The 23,164-nt window shown below is 49.5% G+C and overlaps 1 protein-coding gene across 1 annotated transcript; it reads left to right on the top strand.

Annotated features, from left to right (window-relative positions):
* Nucleotides 1-1,608: 1,608 nt before the first annotated feature.
* Nucleotides 1,609-13,265, top strand: LOC308419261 (alpha-1-antiproteinase-like; the record flags this gene model as incomplete). The annotated part of the gene is made up of 5 exons (XM_080914909.1): nucleotides 1,609-1,710; nucleotides 8,886-9,517; nucleotides 10,953-11,223; nucleotides 12,109-12,256; nucleotides 13,077-13,265. The coding sequence occupies exons 2-5, from the start codon at nucleotides 8,890-8,892 to the stop codon at nucleotides 13,263-13,265; spliced, it is 1,236 nt and encodes a 411-aa protein (XP_080771035.1). The 5' UTR covers nucleotides 1,609-1,710; nucleotides 8,886-8,889.
* Nucleotides 13,266-23,164: the final 9,899 nt, after the last annotated feature.

Here is a 23,164-nt window from a genome sequence, read left to right as displayed (position 1 = left end):
TCCACACAACCATGTCTACCTGGAGTTAGTCATTCAAATGCTTTGCCTATCACACAGGGTTAGAAGCCAGGTAAGCACACCGAGCCTTCAGGGAGGGAAGTGAGCACCCTCTGCTCCCCTGAGCCTGGCTGCAAGGCCTTCTGGGTAACTCAGAGCTTGAATGTGAGTTGACCCTGGGAAAAGGGTCTGTCCTCCTAGCTAAGGGCCACACTCAGCAGGTGTAATACTCAGAGCCTGCAAACCCCCACAAAAGGCTCAAAGACCATTCTTAGCCTTGTTTCACAGATGAGGGTACAGAGGCATAAGGAACTTCAGTGGACTTGTCTAAAGTCTATCAAAAAGGGTGGTGAAGGCAAGGCCAGAGCCCAGTGCTCTGTAGCAGACACCTAGGAGTGAGTATGCGTGTGCACTTGTGCCTGTGCAAATGAATGTGTGAGCTCATGTGTATGTGTCTGTGTGCATGTGTTTGTGTGTGTGTCTATGAGTATGTCTGTGTGTGGGGGTCAGTGTGTGTGTCTTTGTCTGTCCATGTGTGTGCGTCTCTGTGAGTATGTCTGTGTGTGACTGTGTATATTTGTCTGTGTCTCTCTGTCTCTCTGTCTCTCTGTCTCTGTCTCTCTGTGTGTGTGTGTGTATGTGTGTGTGTGTGTGTATGTGTGTGTGTGTGTGTGTGTGTGTACATGCGCACTCGAGTGTGCATGTCTGAGGCAGGCCATGCTATTCCCGAGTCTGACAGCACTTTCCCTTACATCTTTGGTACAACTGACCTGCCTTCCCCCAGCCCAGCCCTCCTTCCCTCTTTGCTGCAGATAAGCTCAGTGCTTAAGCCCCACACATCCACGCAGAACCGCGTGGAGGGTTTCCCTAGCATAGTCTTTTATCTCCAAATCGGCCTAGATGTAGCCGTAGACATTTCTATAAATAACCAGTGGGCTAGGCTTTCCCCACAGAGCCTGGGTTCCCCCCAGAATTGCCCTCCTTTCCATATTGGTCCTGAAGAGAAGGGGGTGACTGGGCACAGGGTTCCTGACCAAAACTGGTAGGTTCTCCACCTGAAGCCTCCACTTGCTTCAAAGGCTTCCATTTTTAGCCTTCTTCATTTCTTTTTTCAGATGGCCTGGGCCACCTACTGTCCCTCCTGACGCACTTAGGAGATGATCATACACCCATACCATGCAGCATGCACGCACACATACATGCACACCCCTGCTCCAACCTAAGGGGGCGTTCAGCAGGGCACAGAAGAATGGTACAGCCCTCTTGCTGCTTCAGTCCCAGGAAACCTGGAAAGATGCTGGCCTGGGCTCTATGCCAGGAGAGTGCAATCCCTATGCCAGGGCCACTGTTCCTCTTAGACAGGGGACCAGTCCTTTTCCCAGCTGGTATGGATGAGCCCATGCAGGGTCATACTGCACGGACACAGCCAGTACAGTAGGTGGCACCCAGTATTGCTGGGGCCAGGAAGGGCTAGTATAATATGCTCCTAGCACAGGGCGAGGTCCCTTCCTGCCCCAGCTCCCGCCCTTCCCAGATCTAGTGCTGCCACCCAACGCTGTTCCCCTCCCTGGCAGACAGACACTGGAAACGCTTGGCAGACTGGCTCCCTGACACACCTGGAAGACAAGTATCTGATCCTGAGGAAGAGTGAGAAACAGCAGCCACCGGAGGTGTAGGAGGCGTGGCTGCCCGGAGTCTGGCCAAGATTCTCAGGTAGAGTGCTGGGACATCCCACTTGCCTGCAGGCTACTGCCTGCCTGAGGGGGAAGTGTGTGTGGGGTGCTGTAGAGACTGTACCTGGTATAGCCCACCTAGGACCACAGCTGTGAGGGGGCAGCTGGGTCATAAGAAAAGCCATTGTACAGATGGGAAAACAGAGGCTCGGAGACAGGAAGACATGCTCTGGGTGTGTAGTTGGCATTGCACCATGACCACAGTCTGGTTCTCCAAACTCTGGGTAGATGTTAAATAGATATCCCCATGCACAAGGGATCAGAAGAAAGGCGGGTGCTGGGCCGAGGGAACAGGGGTGTGGGAGAGCTGAGCTGTTTTCTGTGAAGGAGGTACACCTCCACTGGCTCCCCAAGTCTACAGAGGGTTCTGAATGACACAATGCCTGGGGGAAGCCCATAGAATGCATACCAGCTTCTTGGAAACAGGCACCGGGGCTCGGAGGAGGGGAGGGTGGGGGATGGGAAGGCTGGAAAGGACTTCTCAGACTGAGGCCAAGGGTTTTACTATCTGCACTCCTTCCCCAAGCTTTGTGTACCCTTGGCAACCATGCTGCCATCCAATCTGTCATTCTGGAAATGTCTCTGGTTCTAACATGTCTGGGGGCAGCATAGCTCTTCCTTACAGAGCCATTCTCTGCCCCCTAGCCTGTCCCCTGGGCACTGTGCTCCAGCCTGTCAGGAAAGTCCTAACAGTCACATTTTCCCCACAAAGGAAACAAAGAATTCATATCTACACTTGGACAGAGCAATCTCTGCTCTGGGCCGGTTTCTCCATTTGTCAGGTGGGCACATAACCTACCCTGAGCCCCTGGTGGAGGCAGTGCCTCTTCAACCCCAGGCATCTGGAAGCAGATGGCTGAGTAAATATTGATTTTGCTTGTATGGCAGCAGCCAACCATGGGGTGTCTTCCTGGAGGCCGTGTGACTAAGGATACCGGACGCACCTTGGACACTGGAGGCTGTGTTTATGAGGGATGGATGTTCTAACTGCTTTGCTTAGGACTCCTTTGATTTAGGAAAGAGCCGAGCTCTGATCTAAACAGTGTGGGTGGTACCTCAGTGCCCAATCGATGGACTTAGCCCCCCTCTGTTTGCTTCACCGATAACTGTGGTGACACTAGTTAATAATCACTAGCAAACTCCCCCATATTCCCTTTGGCACCCACTGTTTAAATACAGACTAGGATAGGGCTCTGTCTCCTCAGCCTCGGTCACCACACAGCTCTGGGACTACGAATTGTGAGTATATTTTTTCCCTGGGGAAATATTGGAGGGGCCTCTCCCAAGCAGGCAGCAGATCTGGGACCGGGGCAATAGAGGGAAGATAAAGTTAATCACACCTAAGGTACCTGGGCCTCCTGTTGCCATGAGAACATCAGTCCCTACAGTTCCTTCTTGAACCACACTGCCCAGTAGATAGCTAATGAGAGGAGGCAAAGACGTGGAGGGGCCAAGGGGCAACCACAGCCATTTCCATGTAAACAGTGCTTGCCCTTCTCTGGCCTTTCCTGTGTGGCCTTTTCCAGCCCTTCCCCCTGCTTGTGAATATGCAAGGTAAGACTAGAACAGTGAAAGCTATGGCTCTCAAGTTGGGCTCTCCAGCTAGACCCAAGATGACCTACTGGGGCCTCAGACTGTAGGTCAGGGTGGCTGTCCCAAACATAGTAGCCTGTAGGATCTCTCTCTCTCTCTCTCTCTCTCTCTCTCTCTCTCTCTCTCTCTCTCTCTCTGTGTGTGTGTGTGTGTGTGTGTGTGTGTGTGTGTGTGTGTGTGTGTGATACACTGCCTTTGATGGCTTGAGCCAACTTGCTGAGTGAGCATACTAAGGTGTCCCATTTCTAAGCAAAGCACCCATGTAACTCATTTCAGCTCCACAGCTCACCGCCCCCTCCCCCCACCCCATGGAAGAGACTACTGTGCTTATCCCCATTTTACAGACAAGGAAATGGGGAACAGAGAGGGTAATTGTCCCAATCATACACAGCCTACCATTCAAACTGAGGCAGCTGCTCCAGACTCCAGGTTGCTGACCTTGCTGACTGAGACAGCTTCCCCTCTGGGCTGTAGCCTTGGATAGCTGCTAACCTCTCTGCTCTATTAGGCAGAAGAGCTTCACCCCTGCCCCAGCCAGCCTTGCTCTATGGAGAGTTGGAGGGGTTTGGTTTATCATCAGACTGTTTCGTAATGTAAGCAAGAGTGAGGTGGCCAGATTCCCAGGGTACCGCTGAAAAGGCTACAGTAGGCTATTAAAGGATGCTTCTGGGAGCTCTGCACATGCCTTCGCACACTGGTTCTCTGGGCCAATCACTTTATCGTCCTCAGGTAATGGATGTTCTAAAAGTAAGTGGTGTGAGGTCGCACAGAGAGCAGCAATCGGGCCTCAGACCTTTCATCTTAGCACTAACGATTTTGTCATTTAGCCAAGCAGCCCTCTGACGGCTACTTTAAATCTTCTCACTTCAATTTTGTACATAGGAAAGGGCTCAAACCTAGAACTAAACCATGTGGGATTGAACACCAGCTCTTTTCCCAGCTGGTTCTGTGGGATTGAGAATGTGGCTTAGCCTGTCTGAACCTCAGTTTTTCTCCCCATAAAACAGAACTAATGTTAAGGCAAAGTTAGATGAGCTGGGTATAAAACACATTTTGTTAGCATGTCCAGAAGGACTGCAGTTAATACATGTGATTGCATAGTGCATGGCTGCTAACAGGCAGTGCACGTGGAGGTGATGTAACATGCACCTGACCCAGGGCTGCCATTAACTCGCAGGAGTCCTTCTGTCTGCACTATTTAATCGTGACTTTGTTCCTGCCTCGCCCCATTCTATAGAAGACTCCTCTGTGCAAACAGGAGGCTTAAAGAGATGAGGTCATTTGCCCCAGGTCACTGGCAATCAGTGGCAGAGCTTGGCTCCCTCCCACAGATTGTGGCCTGCTACAGGTTATTCTCTGGGTCTGCATGGATTACTCTAGGTGGATTGTTTATTTTCTGCTCCTAGCTAGAATGGTACAGAATGAAGCAAGGGGAGGCATTGCCTCTCTCTTGCCTCCCAGAGGTCGTGCCCACCAGCTCTGAAGTCAGAATGGCATCGCGTGTGATCTCCAGCTTTTTGGCTTCCGTACCTACACTAGAAGATCTTAAACTTCTTCCTTCTCTCCAGTTGTCTGTCTTTCCTGGATTAGGGACCTGGAGGTCATGGGGGTTAGCAGGGAGAAAGCAGGGCTCAGGACCCTGAGATTTGAAAGAACAGGATGGGATGCAAAATATACCTGACTGAACACTTGAGACCAGCGTCATGGCAGTTTACATCCATTGCCACCGTGACTGGATGAAGAAATGTCTGGGGCAGTAGCCGAACACTAAAGGTCTTTTCCAAACTAAATTAACTGAGATTGTAAACCTGCCCCCAAATGTGGGTACTCCATCCCATAATGAGAGTCCCAGACAAAATGAAAAGGAAACAGTGAGCTGAGCTCTGGCTTCTCTACCCTGTTTACTGTTTACTCACCATGTGAGGTGAGGGCCAGCAGCTATGTTGGGCTGCTGCCACCAGCATGCCTTTCCACCACGACGCACCGTAATTCCCCTCAAACTGTGACCACACAAACCTCTACCCACTTAAGTTGTTTCTTCTCAACTATTTGGCCCAGTCCTAACATTCCCGAGTTCGAAACCCAGGCATGTTGCTGTGTCAGTCAGGGATGGGGGGAGAATGTCTCTCCAGGCCCCAGACCCTTTACCATTAAAGGAGGAAATTGAAACGGTCGTGGGAAAAGGAAAAGATGGATGAGAACGGGATCACCCTAGCAGGGCCTCTCTCCTCCCCCCGTGCTGCCCTTCCCTTCTTGAAGGACAGCAACCCCCAAACAGAACACGTCATCTCATCCCTGGCTAAACAGAGGTCCTTGGAACTAAGTCCAATGTCTGGGATGAGGAAATAGTTTAGTCAGTACAATGCTTACTACACAAGTATGAGGACCAGAGTTTTCTCTTAGAATCCAAGTGTGGAGCCATGCTTTTGCAATCAATCCCACCCTGGGGAAATGGACACAGGCAGTCCTCTGCCTTGCTGACCAGCTGGCCTAGCTGAATTGTCAACCCTCACATCAATGAGACAATAAGAACACTTGGATGGCACGTGAGGAACCACACTTGAGGAGGACCTCTAGCCTCTGCACATGTGTGTACACATGTGTACCATCACCTGCACAAACATGCACAGGACACATTCTCCTCTTAGCTCTCCCCACACCCACTCCATATAACTGAGGCTCCACTCCATATAACTGAGGCTCCACTCCATATAACTGAGGCTCCACTCCATATAACTGAGGCTCCACTTCATATAACTGAGGCTCCACTCCATATAACTGAGGCTGCACAGTCTGGGCTGAGCTTTCCAAATGCTGTTGGATGCCTAGTGAATAGCGACAGTCACATCAGCGTTTGAATTGTCAGTTTCTGGTCCCGAGGTCACTTGGTATGTTTTCTTGCCACCCTGTGAAGGCCCAACCTCTTGATGAAGGTGGGGAATTTCCACAGGGCTCGCCAAAATCCAAACAAGAAGCAACAAAAACATCAGAAATGGAAATATACAGGACTAAGTTTAGCGTGTCTTGAGCCCTAATTCGCCAGCCTGTTTAAGAAGACATCAACATGTACCATAACTGTGTTCAGATTATTTACCCTGAAGGGCAGAAAGCAAGGTGATAGGTGAAGAGAGAGACGTCTGTGCTTCGCTGTATTATAAAGATACTTTGTACACGTCAAGGGCAAGGCAAAAATCAGTATTTCTTGTCTTCAACTTTCCCCCTTCAGGTTTGTAGACCCCAAACTGGAGGGTTTCATTATATTAAGATGATAATTCTAGCTATGTGTTTAGGAGTGTGGCTTTTTTGGTAGAGTGTACATAACACGCGTGAAGCCCAGGGTACATGAAAAGGTCATGGTGGTACACACCTGTCACCCCAGCACCCTAGCAGTAGAAGTAGGAGGATCGGGTGTTCAGGGCCAGCCTCAGCTAGATAGTGAGTTTAAGGCTATCCTGGGACACGTGAGATCATCTCAAAAGCATACAATAACAAAGGTGTCGTTTTCGTTATTGAACTAATAGCTAACTGTGCGGCATGGCTGCCTAAACATTATTCATAGATGTGGTCTCAGTTTCCCCAACTATAAAGAGAGTGTGGGGTTATAGTCTAGCAGCTTGTGGCATGTCAGAACAGAGAGAATTCCAAAGAGCCAGGGAGGATGTGGCTGGAGGTGTGATCTTGACTTTGGCTGTCTCCAGGCAGAGGTTGCCCTCTCTGGTGCAACCCAACCCTTGCCTCACTTTAGCCATGTGACACATTGCCCTCTCCTGCCCCTCTTTCCAGCATCTGAGCTTGCAGCATCTGCCACCCTTCTGTCCCCAAGACTCCCCTTTGAGAGCTTGTCCATGGAAGGTCTGATGCGGAGACTTAGTGCCTTGAGTTGTCCCGGCCACACCTTGTAGGAGAGGCAAAATAAGGACCAAATGATTTGTCCTGGCTCACACAAGACAGTGACAGAGCCTGGGTTAGAACTTGGGTTGTCATGGACAGATCACCCCACCACACACATATCCCATATTAAAGCAGAGACCGTAAGCTCTGCTCTTCCAAAACTGGGATAGGAGCAGTGGCAAGATGGCTGCCAGAGATGAGGCTAGCCCAGCCTGAGGCTGGGGGTACAACAAAGCAGAGACAGCCCTTCTTTCAGGGAAAGCCACTGGGGGCAGGGGTTCCTAGTGGAGACTGAGTGGGAACAGCTCCTGCGTTCCTCCTCCTCCTTCTCTATACATATATGCGTGTGTGTGTGTGTGTGTGTGTGTGTGTGTGTGTGTGTGTGTGTATGTGTGTGTGTGTGTGTGTGTGTGTATGTGTGTGTGTGTGTGTGTGTCTGTGTGTATGTGTGTGTGTGTGTGTGTGTGTGCCTGCGCGCACCTATGTGTATGAGTGTGTGCAGTCCCTGAGGAGGCCGGAGGAAAGCTCTGGATACCCTGAAACTAGCTCCAGATGGTTGTGGCCTGACATTGAAGGTCCTGGTAATCAACTGCAACTAGATCACCAAGTGATCCTCCAGAGCCACCTCTGCAGCCCACCTGGTTATTTCTTCACAACCTTACACTTCACTGTGAGCCCAAGACACCAACACCCACCTCCTCTCCTGTAAGGATCACCACAGCGTCAGCATGCTCTCCCTGAGGACCAGGGGTAGCACCCACACATGGATCCTCGAGAGCTCCTATGGCTTTCTCCAGCTCCGCGTGATTGTTAGTCCAGACCAGAGTTCCTCTTGTAATTACTGACAAGGCAACTTCTTACCTCATGCCTCAGTTTCTTCCCTACAAAATGGGGCGGGGACCTGTGCTCAAGATCATCTCAGGCAGAAACCGAACTGTTGGGAGTATCTGTGAGGAACCGGACCACCCTCTGGTGTGATGCAGATCTGCTGTGTTGCCGCTCATTCACTTTGAATACGTATCTTAGCGTCTCCCTTCTCAGCGAACTACTGAAGGTAGTAATGGCTTCCCTTCAGGACCCTGGGAGTTCACCCATGTGAGGGCAGATGGAGAGCATCCTATCTGATCTTGCTTACTTTGTTTTCACACATGCATGTGTGTGAAGTGTGGACGTGTATGTGGAAATACACACACACACACACACACACACACACACACACACACACACACACAGGTGCATGTGTATACGGAGGCCTCAGGTTGATGTTGGATGTTTTCCTCAGCCACTTTCCCCCTCATTCGTCAAAAAAGGTAGTGTCTCTCATAGAACTTCTCACGGAGCTTCTCCGAGATTCTGGCTAGCAAAGCCAACCAGCTTGCCTCATGGCTGCCCTGCCCCCCACCTCCCCCTGTGCTGGGATTGCAAATGGCTACTATGTTCATATGACAGCTAAACCTCTCATCCTCACACTTGCCTAACAAGTGCTTTATCCACAGAACTGTCTCCACTTTTTGAAACATTTTACTTCAAAGATAGCAGTGTAGCACAGTGCATAATCTAGGCTGGGCACGGTGCCTGTTACTAGACCACGGTTACTTTTATTTTGTGTCAGGTGGCAGCAGACGCGAGTCACCACAGCCCTGACCTTGCATCTCTTTCTGTGTCTTGCAGGAAAATGACATCCTCCATCTCATGGGGGCTTCTGCTTCTGGCAGGTCTGTGTTGCCTGGTCCCCAGCTTCTTGGCTGAGGATGCCCAGGAGACAGACACCTCTCAGAAGGATCAGTCTCCAGACTGCCATAAGATTGCTCCAAACCTGGCAGACTTTGCCTTCAGCCTATTCCGGGAGCTGGTCCATCAGTCCAATACTTCCAACATCTTCTTCTCCCCCGTGAGCATTGCCACAGCCTTTGCTATGCTCTCCCTGGGGAGCAAGGGTGATACTCACACACAGATTCTAGAGGGTCTGGAGTTCAACATCACACAACTATCTGAGGCTGACTTCCACAAGTCCTTCCATCACCTCCTCCAAACCCTCAACAGGCCGGACAACGAGCTACAGTTGAACACAGGCAATGGCCTCTTTGTCGACAAAAATCTGAAGCTGGTGGAGAAGTTTCTGGAAGAGGTCAAGAGCCATTACCACTCAGAAGCCTTCTCTGTCAACTTTGCAGACTCAGAAGAAGTCAAAAAAGTGATTAATGATTTTGTGGAGAAGGGAACTCAAGGGAAGATAGTTGATTTGGTGAAAGACCTGGACAAAGACACCGTTTTGGCCCTGGTCAATTACATTTTCTTTAGAGGTAAGATGGTGTAAACCAGCTTGAGCTGGTTTCCATGGAGACACCAGTACACAGTCCCAAGGACCAGTTTCTGATCTCTCACCCCAAGCTGTGGCACTGTCCCATCACATTCCCTACTCTCTCATGGGTAAACTCTGACATTTTACAAATCATCAATTAAGTTTAGGAATTGGCTTCAAACAACCATATCCACTGACTTGTTGGAAGGACTGAGCAGAGCCTTTCTTGTCCGAACACTTAGCTCCCTACTAAGGAGAGTCATAGAATGTAAAATCCTGCTCCTGCTTCAGAAGCAACCGTCCTGGTTGTGATGCTCTGAAGAGAGTACCGTTCCGGAGATTGTACTTGATCAGCCCTTCTGGTGCATGTCAGTGTGAGCTCTGGAAACATGGGCTTAAATCTGGCCACTACTGTCTATTAGCCTTGATGCTGGCAAGCCATTTTTCCTGTTTGGGGTGTGACTGCCCATATTACCAGAGAGAAAGCTAGCTGGCCGCTGTGTGGGAGATGAAAAGGAATTATTGAGGTTGCTTAGTGCGCAGGAAATAAACATCTGATCAACTAACATCCCAAGCATGGCCTCCAGCCTGGAAGTACTTAGGTCAAGACTCCCCAGAGAAATCACTTGAGTGGGGGTCTTGGAATCAAAACCAGGAGCTGCTCTGACCTTCGTGACTCCCTTGCTCCCAGAAAAGTCCTGTGCGTGGAACAGAATATCAGGACAGCACAGCCCAAGTTCCAGCACTTCCGTGACAAGGGCAGGTGTCAATTCCTCCCCAACCCTGTCACCTCTTCCTATCCAAAAGGAAGGTGGGGTTAGGGTTTCTGATGCCCTTATCTTGCTGGAGGCCTTGATTCTGGATCCCTGTGACTCCAGCCCACTCTAATGACCTGGGTGACAGGTCCCTGAGAGCCTCTCCCACTCTAGTGGCCTTGTCGATGTGTCTCTGAGACTCTTACCCATTCTGATGAGTCCTTGTTGTTGGTTCCCTGAGGTCCCCCCACCACTCCAGTAATCTTGATGATGGTGGTCTTATACAACAGATAGGTATCTGCACTGGACCCTTAAATGTAGAAAGAAACTTGAGGTGCACAAAAGATTTGTACTGAGTGATAACTGAACACCCATTTGCCAGTGAGCATACCATTCCTGATAAGAAGCTAGCAAAGAGAATTGTCAAGGGTTCCATTGATAACCCCAAGTCAACTTTCTGTAAGTATGTAACAATCATGTAAGATATTTTCTAAGCACAAGGGTAGCTCTCAGCTTCTGTGATCTGGAAAGTCTGAGTCCTCTGTAGTCCTGAGTTACCTTCACCAAGGTCCCTGGGCATCCTGGAAGGCTAGTAGTGACCCTCCCATGTGCACATGAAAAGCGAAGGGCCTGTGTCTCCACCTCACTGACTAAGGTCTCCTTTCTCTCTCCCCTCTGCAGGCAAGTGGGAGAAGCCATTCGATCCTGAGCACACTACGGAAGCTGACTTCCATGTGGACAAGTCCACCACGGTGAAGGTGCCCATGATGAACCGCCTGGGGATGTTTGACGTGCACCATTGCAGCAAACTGTCCAGCTGGGTGCTGCTGATGGATTACCTGGGTAACGCCACTGCCATCTTCCTCCTGCCCGATGATGACAAGATGCAGCATCTGGAGCAAACTCTCACCAAGGATGTTATTCACCAGTTCCTGAAAAATAGGCACACAAGGTGATTCCCCAGACAGAGAGACCTTTCCTGGGTGTCCCAAAGGACAGAAAGTGCTTGCAATGGGGTGGACTCTAGCCCAAGGCCATAGTTAAGAGTATAGGTCAGAAATAGAGATCTCTGGGCAAGTTTGCAAGGCAAGACTCTGTTCCTGTCGTCCTCACTGGGGCTGATAGGTCTCCAGGACACAGTGGTCCTAGAGCGTGCTCAACAGGTTAGAGGACCTGGGCACTCTGAGTCCAGGTTCTGCTGCCTGTGAGAAACCATTAGCTACATGGAAGTTCTGGCAGGAATGAGGTTAAGTATGGGCAGAGGCTGTGTCCCTGCTTCCCAGCCAGGCCTCTGCTTAGGCCCAATACCCGTAACAGTGCAGAGAAGCAGATAAGGCTGAGACCAAAATGGGTAACAGATCCTGAGGGCCGGTAGGACCCTATTGGGCTCTTCTTTTGCCCTGTAGAAACTGAGAGCTCGGCCTTCAGCCCTGTGAGGGTGAGGGGAATGTCACTCAGCTGCATTGACCCTAGCTCCTCTGAGACTCAGACCCAAAGGATATCCCTTGCTTGAGAGGAAGGGTTGACCAAACACAGCAAGGCATGGTGAAGCATGGCTCCATGTACACACCCTGAATCTGCATGAAGGGTTTATCAGAGGAGGTGCCATTTCAGGGGCTTCCAGAAGCTTGAACTTTGAAATCCCATAGATTTCAACTTCTGCTAGAAGAGGACTATGTAAAAGGGAAGCACGTGAAGGGCTTTCATGTCCTGCTGGGGGCAGTAGCACGTTCATTGTGAGAACCAGCCAGAAACAATTCCACAGCTAGGTAGAGTCTCAGCAGAACCTAGAAGTCCCATGACACTTTTGTAACTTTAACTCTCACTTGCCCACCAGGTCAGCCAATCTCCACTTCCCCAAACTGTCCATCTCTGGAACCTATAACTTGAAGACACTTCTGAGTTCTCTGGGCATCACCCAGGTCTTCAGCAATGAGGCTGACCTCTCCGGAATCACAGAGGATGCTCCCCTGAAGCTCGGCAAGGTAAAGTTATCTGACCATGGCAATGTCCTGATGTCTTCAATGTCTGTAGGGCAGCATAGGATGTAGGGTAGCGTGGTGCAAGGTTGGGGAAGAGGAAAGGGATGTAGGCAGAGTCCAGGCTGAGCTCTTTCTAAGGACGGTCAAAATCCACTTGGACAGGGTGTGGTCAGATGTAGGCAGGGAGAGTCTTCTTATGCAGATGAAATTATGGGTCCTTCATTAAGAAGCTGCCTCAATCCTTGGTTCCATCATTGTCTGGGGGAATTTGATTATTGGACTCAGTTTATTTTGATTATTGGACACAGTGTATATATATATTTACATAGAGGCTTAGGCCTAGTGACCTCAGAGAGTGCTCTGGAATATTTAGAGCTATTAATGAAATAACCATTTGAAATTATGAGTTCAACCAAACAGGTCACTGGTTCAGAGAAATTAAAGGGCAGAACATTCTCAAGAGTCTGGGCATCAAAGGTCATCTTCAAAACCCTTGTCACAATGGTCCTACAGCTACATACTGGACAGGGACACTCCTGTAGAGGACATGAAGTTCCTCTCCCCGAAGCTATGAGCTGCATCCAAGGACATGAGAGATGGAATCAGGAAGGGAGAATGGAGGGGAGTAGAGCAAGACAGGTGAAGAGAGGGAGAGGAGGCCTTAGGTGATCACTGTGAAAGGTGTCTGGAGAAGGAGCAGGAAGAGATGGAGAGAAACTCATTCCTTAGTGAAGTCCTCCCTGGGTGAGTCCATGTGAGATTTAGCTCCAACCAGGAATGGCAATCACCTACCTCCAACTGGCCTCTGCTTCTCCCTCCACAGGCTGTGCATAAGGCCATGCTGACCATCGATGAGAGAGGAACAGAGGCTGCAGGGGCCACAGTGCTTGAAGCCATCCCCATGTCTGTGCCCCCTGAAGTGTACTTTGACAAGCCTTTCCTTTTCTTAATATTTGACACAAACACTCAGAGCCCCCTCTTTGTGGGAAAAGTGGTGGATCCCACACATTAATCACCATCCTCAGAAGTCATCTTTCCTTCGGGGTTGGGTCCCCTTCCCAGTGACATTAAATGCAGGCTGGCCTGGCCCATGCCTGATGCTATTGCAAATCCTCGACTCTGTGGGGTTTTGTTGTTTTGTTTTGGTGTGTGTGTGTGTGTGTGTGTGTGTGTGTGTGTGTGTGTGTGTGGTTGTGTTTCTTTATGCCCTGAGTTTGTTGTGGACTTGAGGTCCTGAAGTCATCTGCTCTAAAACACAGCTCTCACATCTGGAAAATAGAGGAAACCATGTGGCTCATGCTCAAAGCCCTGGGGTCCAGCAAGTGCCTATTTTCTCTAGTGACTTCTTCCTGTCTTCTGCCCCATGCTGGAGTCCCTCCCACCGCCAGTGGGGCTACAGCCCATGGTGACCTTCATGGGCTCCCTGAGCTGCCAGTTCAGGGACAGCCATCTGTCAGTTTCACTATCTCCATATTTCATTAAGGCAGGATCACGGCCCCTCCCATTCCAACACGTTACCTCACCATGGCTGGCCCCTTCATCTTACCTGCATTTTTGTGAGAATGACTAGGGGAGATTGTTGGTGAAGACTGCTGGACCACTTTTCCCAGGGAGGAATAAACAGATGTCTACTCGGCCCAGACAGGGTATTGATGATATCACATCACTCAAGTTTAGCTTGGTGGACCAATGAGTTCACTGGGGGTGATTTACAGAGTCTGGATGGCTCATATACAGTGGCATGACTGAAAAGCCCACCCCCAGCATGAGTGACAGTTCCTGATAGCTGCATCCAGGGAGCACCCTGAACAACTTGGACGCAATCCTACAAAAGACATTTCTTTCTCCAGATATTGCTTACTGCTGTCATGTGATGAAGGAGGGGCTTGGAGGTCAGGGAGGGCCTACCTCATTCCTTTTATAGGCTTTCTGAGCCTTCTTCTCTGTTGTCACATATGAGCCCCCCATCTCCCTCCAGGGGTTAATGTTTGAGGACAAAGCAAGTAGCTATACAATTGAGCCCTTCCTCTATGGAGCAAGAGCAGGACCCCAACTTGCTCCTTGTCATTTCTATCCTGCCCTGGTGTTTGAGAGAGGGGTTCACACATCTCCTCTACATGACCCCTCTCCCAGTGAGCAGGGTGGGCATTTCTGGGTCTCAAGTGCATAGGCATACCAAGCCAGATTCTACTTAATCCACACCCCCCATCTTCATCTTCAGTTATAGGACTGTGGTCTGTGGATGGCTCCAAACGGCCATCACAGGGGCTCCTAGGCTATGGGACAAAGTACACCTCTCACAAAATCTGGGGTTTCTCCATGTTCTTCTGTCTGGCTCTTAATAGTGTGTATGCCGTAGCTCTTCCCTTCTCTTTCCTCCTCACTGCTTTCCAGGGAACGTCACATCTCCAGAGCTGCAGCACAAAGCTGTCTTGGGAGCCACCCTGGTCACCAGGCCAGATAGCCTCCAATGGCTGGAACACCCAGAAGTCCACCGAATGAAACAAAATGGACCTGTTGCCCAACTCTCCCAGGATGCTCCTGTCCTAAGAGTACCCTGCCCACCCTAGGCTGATCTAGGGATGCTCCCAGCGACTCTCAGGACAAGAATAGACAGAAAAGCACAGGATGGAGTCTCAGAGGTTACATCTGTGCAGTTCCATATGGTTCAGCCTACTGCTGGGTCCTGGCTGTTGTCTGAACAAACAGCATACTCACCTCAGGGGTTTCCAACCTCCTCAGTTGCTTCTGTGGACACAAACTCTATCAGTTCCAGGAACAATTTAAATCCTGAGGGTTTGGTGCTCTGTGCTCTGAAGTACCTGCTGTGTGCCTGACTGAAGTGGCCGAATGTCTCTGAACCCTGTGCATCATCACTGACAACCAGAATTTGAACTAACAAGAGACTTTGGCTCAGGAAAAACCATGAGAGCAGTCTGGGGCTTGGGTGTGGAGGGGGCATCAGCTTTGTTGATTACTTTTCTAAACTGCTGCAAAGCAGGTTGACACCCCAGCTTTTTTTCTCATGTAGTCCTATGGCCGTGCCGTGATGCTGATTGCAGATGGGATGTGCTTCCATCCACCCACTCTGCAGAAGAGAAAAGTGAGGTTCTAGGAGGCTGTTTCTCTCCTCCTAAGTCATGTAGCCAGCAAAGAGCAAAACTAGTTTCCTAGGAGACATTGGTTCTTGGAAACCTCAATACCTCCGACCACTGCTGGCTGCACACAGATCTGGTTGCCCCCTGCCACACACACCCACCCCGGGAGCCATGCCAGGGTGTCATCCTGCAATGCTCCCTGTTGTGTGTTATAGAGAAGAAAAGGGAGCCAGGGATATGTTTAATGGAGGCGTGTTATGCTTAGGAGGAAGGGCCCATGCTAAGGCATCCCTTTCCCTTGAGGTACCAGCCATAGGATGGATATGGTATGGAACAGAGTTTATTTAGGGCTTGGGAAGGGAGAAGTAGAGACTAATCATGAACACATAGAGGGGAAAATGGGGAGAGAAGGGACAGAAAGGGAAGAGAGTAAGAGAGCAAAAGAGAGAGGAGGGGGCAAGCAGCCACCTTTATAGTGAGTCAGGCATACCTTGCTGTTGCCAGGTAACTGTAGGACAGAACCTAGAATAAATACATACCTACCCCAGCCTCCCCTAGAAACAGTGCAACTACTACCTCCTATCAATCTATGTGGCCCTCAGTGCAGCAGGTTAACTGAGCTTCTATACGAAGCCCAGGATGCAGGTCTTCTAGTCCCAGGTCTGACTGCCCGCTGTCCTCGCACCTCAGCCACCCAGCATCAGACCTACCAAGTGCATGCTGGCCCAACTACCTCAATTTCTCTAGCCCAATTGAAGCTACCTGCAGAGTTTCTGCAGGCCTAGGTACTCCAGCCTGTTCGCCCACAGGCAGGTGACAGGGACAGGTGAGAATGAAACACAGAATCAGACTCTGTGTGGTGACACAGTAATGGCCTTACATGCTCTACCTCTGTGTGGTGTAGTCTTGTCCTTCAGGTTACTTCAGGATACCTTGAGGTGGAGGGGAGGGAAACACTGTTCCCTACTAAATCAGAGAGGATGCTTTTCCATGCTGATTCAGACGAACTGGAAAGTCCGGTTTCTAGGAGAAATTAGTGGGCTCTGAAATCACCCCCTTTGGTTCCCTGATTATTTTATTTATGGCAACCAATGCCATCTTGGTCTGCTCCACGGTGCCAGGGTACCCATAATTTTTCATTAATAATGTACAAAGCGAGTGATGGCCATTTGTCCAGAAATAAGCACAGATGTCTGTTCCATCCTGGGGTCAGAAGACTGAGGACCAGCTCACCCAGAAGAAGTGATGCACCATGGCCATGGGTATCAGTCCAGAACCTGTCATTATGTCTGCATGCAGCTCACACACATTTGAGAAGCAGGATAAAAGAGCTACAGCCAGCTCTCGGGTGCCCCCTGCAGGCAGAGGATGGTTGTTCAGTGAACAGCTCTAGGCCAGCCGCTCCTATTAATAAAAGCTACATCTTGGAGGCCACTTGGTGGCTCCCCGTACAAGACTCAGGAAAAGGTCCTCTTTCTGAGGCAAGCTTCCTCACCGCCAAGGACACAGAAACAATCAGGTCAGGAGACACACTACAACATTACAATGTTCGCAGTACCGGGGGCAAGCTTCTCAACTTCTCGGTGTCCCTGAGTTTTTGTTTGTAGATGTATCAGTATCTTCTCTTCGGTGTTTCCATGACGCCTGGGATCTCTCTGGATTCTGGTGCAGCCGGGAGGTGGTCTTGTTCCACCTGAGGCAGGTGCAGGCCACTAGCTCAGCCAGCTGAATCTGGAAGCCCCACTTTCTGAAGGCATTAATTAGTCATGCTAATGTCAGTTCGATTACCAACGAGACTCAATGGTACCAGTTTTATGCTTTGTCTTTAGTGGCTGGTACTGGCCAAGGCCAGGGGACAACACCAGAAGCAGAGAAGGTCCTCGGAGTGGCACTATTGCTATTACTGACAGTCACACTGTCCCTTGACGATATTCTAAGGCAGGAGTTGAGGGAAAGGAGACCAACCTCAGCCCATCTCCGTGTCACCAGGATGGCATAGCACCTTGGCTCCTCCTACGTGGGGCAAGAAAAGTCATTAAAAAAAATCTCAGCCTCATCTGGATTCAGTCACTGAGGTCTGGGCTTCTAGTGGCTGAAGCATGATACAGCCCATGGTGACTGTGCAGCCAGGATTTATTAGAGCCACTCAAGGGCATCTGCACCGACTAACCCAAACCCAGATGATGACAGGGACCTGAGAATGATGCTGAGAGGGACCGGGGAGACAGGGAGACACTGCATGAGATGAGGAGGACCTGAGCTCCCAGCACCGGTATCCAAGCTGGGGGTGGTATGACCCCAGAACTTCGGAAGTAGACATATCCCTGGGGCTTGCTGGCCAGCAGCCTGGCTTAATTAGTGAGCTTCAGGTTCAGGGAGAGACCATGTCAACAAAATAAGATGAACAGGAAGAGCGAGCAACACTTAATATTGGCCTCTGTGCCCGTGTATCATCACATAAACAAGGGAAGGTGAGGACAGCCTACCATAAGGAGTTTGTTAGAACTCCAGGCAGGGGCAGTCACCACAAAGTTTACACTGAGGGAGGGCAGGTGCCCCAATCCCTAGCTACCCAGGAGCCTTTGCTGTGAGCAGTCAAAGGCACTCTACCAGGGCAGATGTGCTGATTATATGCTATCTGAGAACAGAAGGGCCTGAATTCAGGAAACGTTTAGAGAATAGATCTAAGTTCCATCACACTTCTTACAAAGAGAGCAAACAAAATTAGAGACACACAATAAGAAAGCCACTCAGCTAGGGATCTCAGAATAAATGCTAGGATTTAGTGATATAATTGCATTTGCTTCTGGCACGTTTACTTTGTCAACTTGACAGGATCTAGAGTCACCTTGGAGTGATCCTGAGCCTGTCCATCAGGGAGGTTCTAGATTAAGTTAGTTGAGATGGAAAGTCCTGCCTAAATTCAGGTGACACCTTTCTGTAAAAGGGCAAGGGTGGTTGTCTAGGAGACTGCAGAGTTCAATCCCTGAGGTGAAAAAGGAATTGAACCTTGGGGAAGACTGAAGACCAAGCCACACAAAAATGGAAGTAGCAGCTATGTATACATTTGGGGTGGGAGAAACTGAAGCCTAGAGGTCCACTAAAAAGACATTGGCTTGGGGATTTCGTAGTGTCCCCTGGGTCCTCCCTTCTCTCCTACTGGTCCTGTCTAGATTCTTGCTCCCGTACCTCCTGCCATTTCTCCTCAAAATATTTTTTAATAAGAAGCAGCCATCTTAGGAAGCCCACGTATGCTATCTTTGTCTATCTACCTCTCTCTAACTCTCCTTTAATTCTGTGGGACTCTAGCCTGCGTAAAAGAAGAGAGTAACCCCAGTACCAGCATCCACAGCTCTCTGCATCCTGATTGTATATGCAATGTGACCAGGTGCCTCAGGGTCCTGCAGTCATACTATGTGTGCCATGGTGGGATATATCTTGTCAAACTGAGCCAAATCTGTTTTTCCTCCCTCCCTCCCTCCCTCCCTTTCTCCCTCCCTCCCTCTTTCCCTCTCTCTTTCCCTTACTTCTTCTTTCCAGTAGCTTTTATCAGCATTTTGTTTCAGCAACAAGAGAAAAACTGACACCAAAGGGAACTTCCTGTATCAATTGACAGCATAAACACAAGAGATGTGTAAGGACACAGAAGCCCAACAATTGTGCCTCCCATTCAGCCACCAAGTTCATGGACACTTGGGACAGTCCCCTGAGTCCACTGAGGTAGGACCTGAAGCAATGGCTCCACTTCTACCACCATCTCCAGGTGTCATCCAGGATGATGTGTGATTGTCACATCTCCCTTGGACTTAGTTTCCTCACAAGCAACACAAGAAGACAAACCCTGGGCTGTCTCATACCCCAAGCAGAATGCATGATCTCACCAACCCTTCCCCATCCCCCAAGTTGGCACTTGACTCTGCAGCAGCCATAGTCAATGTTAAGATGGCCAGGGGACTTAGACTCAGCTCTTTAATCACAACCTGCTAAGCAGAGTCAGGCAGCCCTGATTCCTTTTCCGACTGACCATAGGGTGTCCTCACCCCTCCTACAGCCTTGGGGTCCTCACTGGCAAGTGTCAGCACAGAGGTCCCTTATGTCATGATATTCTGTGGGATGGCACTCTGTCGAGGTGGTCTGGACCATCTTCGTTGTCACTGTGCATGCTGGGTTGAATCCAGGGACACACAGGGCAATTTGTTCACCAAGTCGTATCAACACATGGAGATGGTGGTAGTGATGGGGCCATGCTGAGGACCCTGCCCCAGAGCCCTTGGGCTACTGTACCAGGTAACACTAACTTGGTGGCTTTGAATAGAAACTTACCCTGCCACAGTTCTCAAGGCACAGACCAGAAACTATTATTGGGCACAAGTCAAATACATAATGACTCTGGCCCTCAGAGTCATTAGGAACAGAGTTAATTGATCCATTGTCACTTTCAGGCAGGTGCTACCATTTTCTGCCTAATGGCCATGTCCTTCTTTGTGGATCCACAGTTTCCTCTCGCTCTTTGAGGCATTTGGGCAACAGCTCAGCAACCTTCCCACAGTAAGATTCTAAAACCTAACCTTTTCTTTTCAACAACCCTTTCCCCACACACAGAGACACGGTGTCTTCAAAGAACAAAGACACAAACTACTGTTTGTAGCTCTTGTTCGAGAGTAACAAAGCACTTTTTTACCAATGAGAAAATGATGCAGAGGCCAGGCATGAAGCAGTAAATGGGTATTAAAAAAGAAAGAGAGAGGGGGGGGAGGGAGGGAGGGAGGGATAGAGAAAAAGAAAGAAAGAAAGAAAGAAAGAGAGAAAGAAAGAAAGAAAGAAAGAAAAGGAAGAAGAGCCAGGGAGGCCCCAAAACAAAAGGACAAGTCCAGAAGATCAAGAATGAAGACAGGAGGCAACTCCCCTTACCCCAAACCCATATCCAGAGACCAGGGTAGAAAAAAGCCCATTCAGGAGATGTAAAGAAGCTGATGAATTCATCTAATTGGGGGAGAGGGGGTGGTCAGGGCCTGAGCTGGAAGACAGGGGTGTCATCTTGAGAAGTTCGGACTCTAGCAGGGGTTTCTAAGGTGGGTGCACACCTGGGTCTGCCTCCTGTCAGAGGGAGATCCGCAGCTGTGGTCATGTGTGCACCTCAGGGACATGTCTTAGACACTTTCTAACGGTATCCACATCATATGTCCCAGGTTTCAAGTAGAGAGAGCACCCCACCCCCACCCCGAGTGCACCCCAAGTAGGAATCTTAGGAGGAAGACAGAGAAAGAGGATATGGAGGGGAAGGGGGAGAAAGAATTGGAGGAGACAGATGAAGAGGAGGAAGACAGGGGCGGAGGGTCCCCCCTGCGTCTCGGCTTCCCTGCTAGGTAGACAACTGGCTTCTCCTCTCAGTCTCCCACAGCCACTCTGCTGGCTGCTCACAGCACTTCAGAAACAAGGCCTCATGGGCTCCTCCCAAGGGACACAGGGCTGCCCTGTTTTTCCAATTCTTCCCAGTTGACAGTCTTTCAAGAACAATACTACTCCAAGCAGGGAGCCAGGCAGCCATTTTCCTTTTTGTTGCCATTGGGAAGCTAGGGGTGAGAGGAGGAGATAGTGAAGACAAACTTTAGAGAATGCTATTCTCAGAGGGCATTGGTGTCTGTCACCACGAAGGACATGCTCCTGGTCTGAGTGCATGGCCTGTGGTGTGGCCTTGTGTCCTAGTTGCTTCTGCGGATTCGACACAAGTTACACATATGGGAGAGGAGGGGGTCTTAACTGGCCTGTGGGTATGTCTGTAGATCAATGTTTTTTGATTAGTCACTGCTGTGGGTGGTGCCACCCTTGGGCAGGCAGTCCTGGGTGCTATGATAGAGTGGAGCAAGCCAGTAAACAGCAACCCTCTGCATCAGCTCCTGCTTTCAGATTCCTAGCATGAGTGAGTTCCCTTGATAACCGTGAGGTGGAGCAGTAAGCAGAATAAACCCTTTCCCTCTGTGAATGTTTAAATGAAAACGGCTCTGATAAGCCCATGGGGAGGGGCACTTCAAGGAGGTGTGGCCTTGTTGGTATAGTCGTGCCCTTATTGGAAGAAAAGTGTCATTGTCCCCTCCAGCTGCTAGTGGATCCAGACGTGGAACTCTCGGGTCCTTCTCCAGCACCGTGTCTACCGGCATTCTGCCATGGTTCGTGCCATGATGAAAATGGACTGAACATCTGAAACTGTAAGCCAGCTAATTTTTTATGAGTTGCCATGATCATGGTATCTCTTCACAATAATAAAAGCCCTAACTAAGACAGCTCCCCAAGTTGCTTTTAGTCATAGTGTTTTATCACAGCAATAGAAACCCTTGGGAAGATACTTTGTAGGATGGTGGACAAGATGTGGGTCATTCCTGAGCTTCCTTGCCCTCACAAGCGAAACACAACAAACAACAACAACAACAAAACTAAAACCTAAACCCTTCTTCATTTTGTGGGCACAGAGCAGGTACTACCAAGTGCTAGATTCATTATTTGGATAAATTTTAATCTACCCAGTCCGACAAGAAAACTTCCTAAGGAGACCCTTACATCTCTTTCTTCTGTGGTCAGAAGAGGCACAGACTTTTGAGACAATGTGTCTAGGAAACTAATTTCCCCAGGAGTCACCTGCTAGGGGAAGGAAAAGGTCACATCTGTCCTGGAGATAACTAGAAGAGGAATAGAGGTTACCTGACTCCCAGGATAAGTCTTTCTATAGTTCTAAGAACTCATCACATCACTCAATATAAGGAAGCTGAGAGAAAAATAATGGGTGGGACCTTGGGGATATGGGTGGGGCCATAGGTTGACCTGGGTTTCTTTGCTTAACCACAACCTCATTTCAGGACCCCGATGAGCTAGGGTCGGGAAGAATGACTCTGGGCTTCCATTCCCTTTTCCAGTATTGATACTGAAGGAATAAATCTCTTGGCCTTTCACTAATACCCAGTGGTTTAATTGACCAACTGGGGATGGGCCACACCTCGCCTGTTGGGATTATCAGGGTTCCAGCTCTAAAGCTAAGGATTCCCAAGATAATCAGGGGAAAGCACACATTTTGGATGTCAGCTTCTCATAGCAAGTTGACCCAGATGGAGAGGTTAAGACCCAGAAGATGCCCTGCAAAGGCTGAAGTGGCAGCATCTGGGGGGATCTTTCTTGACTTTCCCCTTCAGCAGGCTTACATGGCGTTCCCACCTCCAGGAAAGCCGAGTGTTTTAGACTCTCAGGAAAGTTTGACCCTTGGTAAACGTCCTCCTATTACAGGCACCTCAGGTTTGCCTTCCTTCCATTTGAAGGTTCCTTTGAGCTACATGAGTTATTTTTAAGGCATTTTGATGACTTGTCAGAGTTCTCCTAAGCCGCTTCCATTTTGTTGAATCCCTGAGCTGCACAGCAGCTCTTAACTGTCCAGAAGCCCTTTTAAGCAAGGTTGGCTTTTTGTTGGAGAGCTTGGGCCTCTGCTACCTACTAGGGAAGGTTGATATGTGTCTGTCTTTGGGGGGCCTTTATGAAGCCACTTAGGGTTTGTAGGGGACATTTGAGACAGAGACAGAGACACAAGGGTGTCCAGGGGCTCTTTACTATGATATGTCAAACCTTGGAAAATTTCAAGTCTGTCCTGATGTCATCTAGGACGATGGCATAGGTTAATTTTCTCAGATGATTAAATAATTAAAAGACAGAAAAGGGGGTTTGAGAAGTTTCTTTTTTCCATTTTTATTGCCAAGGCAACCTATAAAAGAAAACATTTACTTGTGGGCTTGCTTACAGTTTTCAGAGTATGAGTGGATGGCCATTATTATTG

The sequence above is a fragment of the Micromys minutus genome (assembly GCF_963924665.1).
Source record: "Micromys minutus genome assembly, chromosome: 1".
In the NCBI taxonomy this organism is placed as follows: domain Eukaryota; kingdom Metazoa; phylum Chordata; class Mammalia; order Rodentia; family Muridae; genus Micromys; species Micromys minutus.
This window is presented reverse-complemented; position numbering and strand designations above follow the sequence as displayed.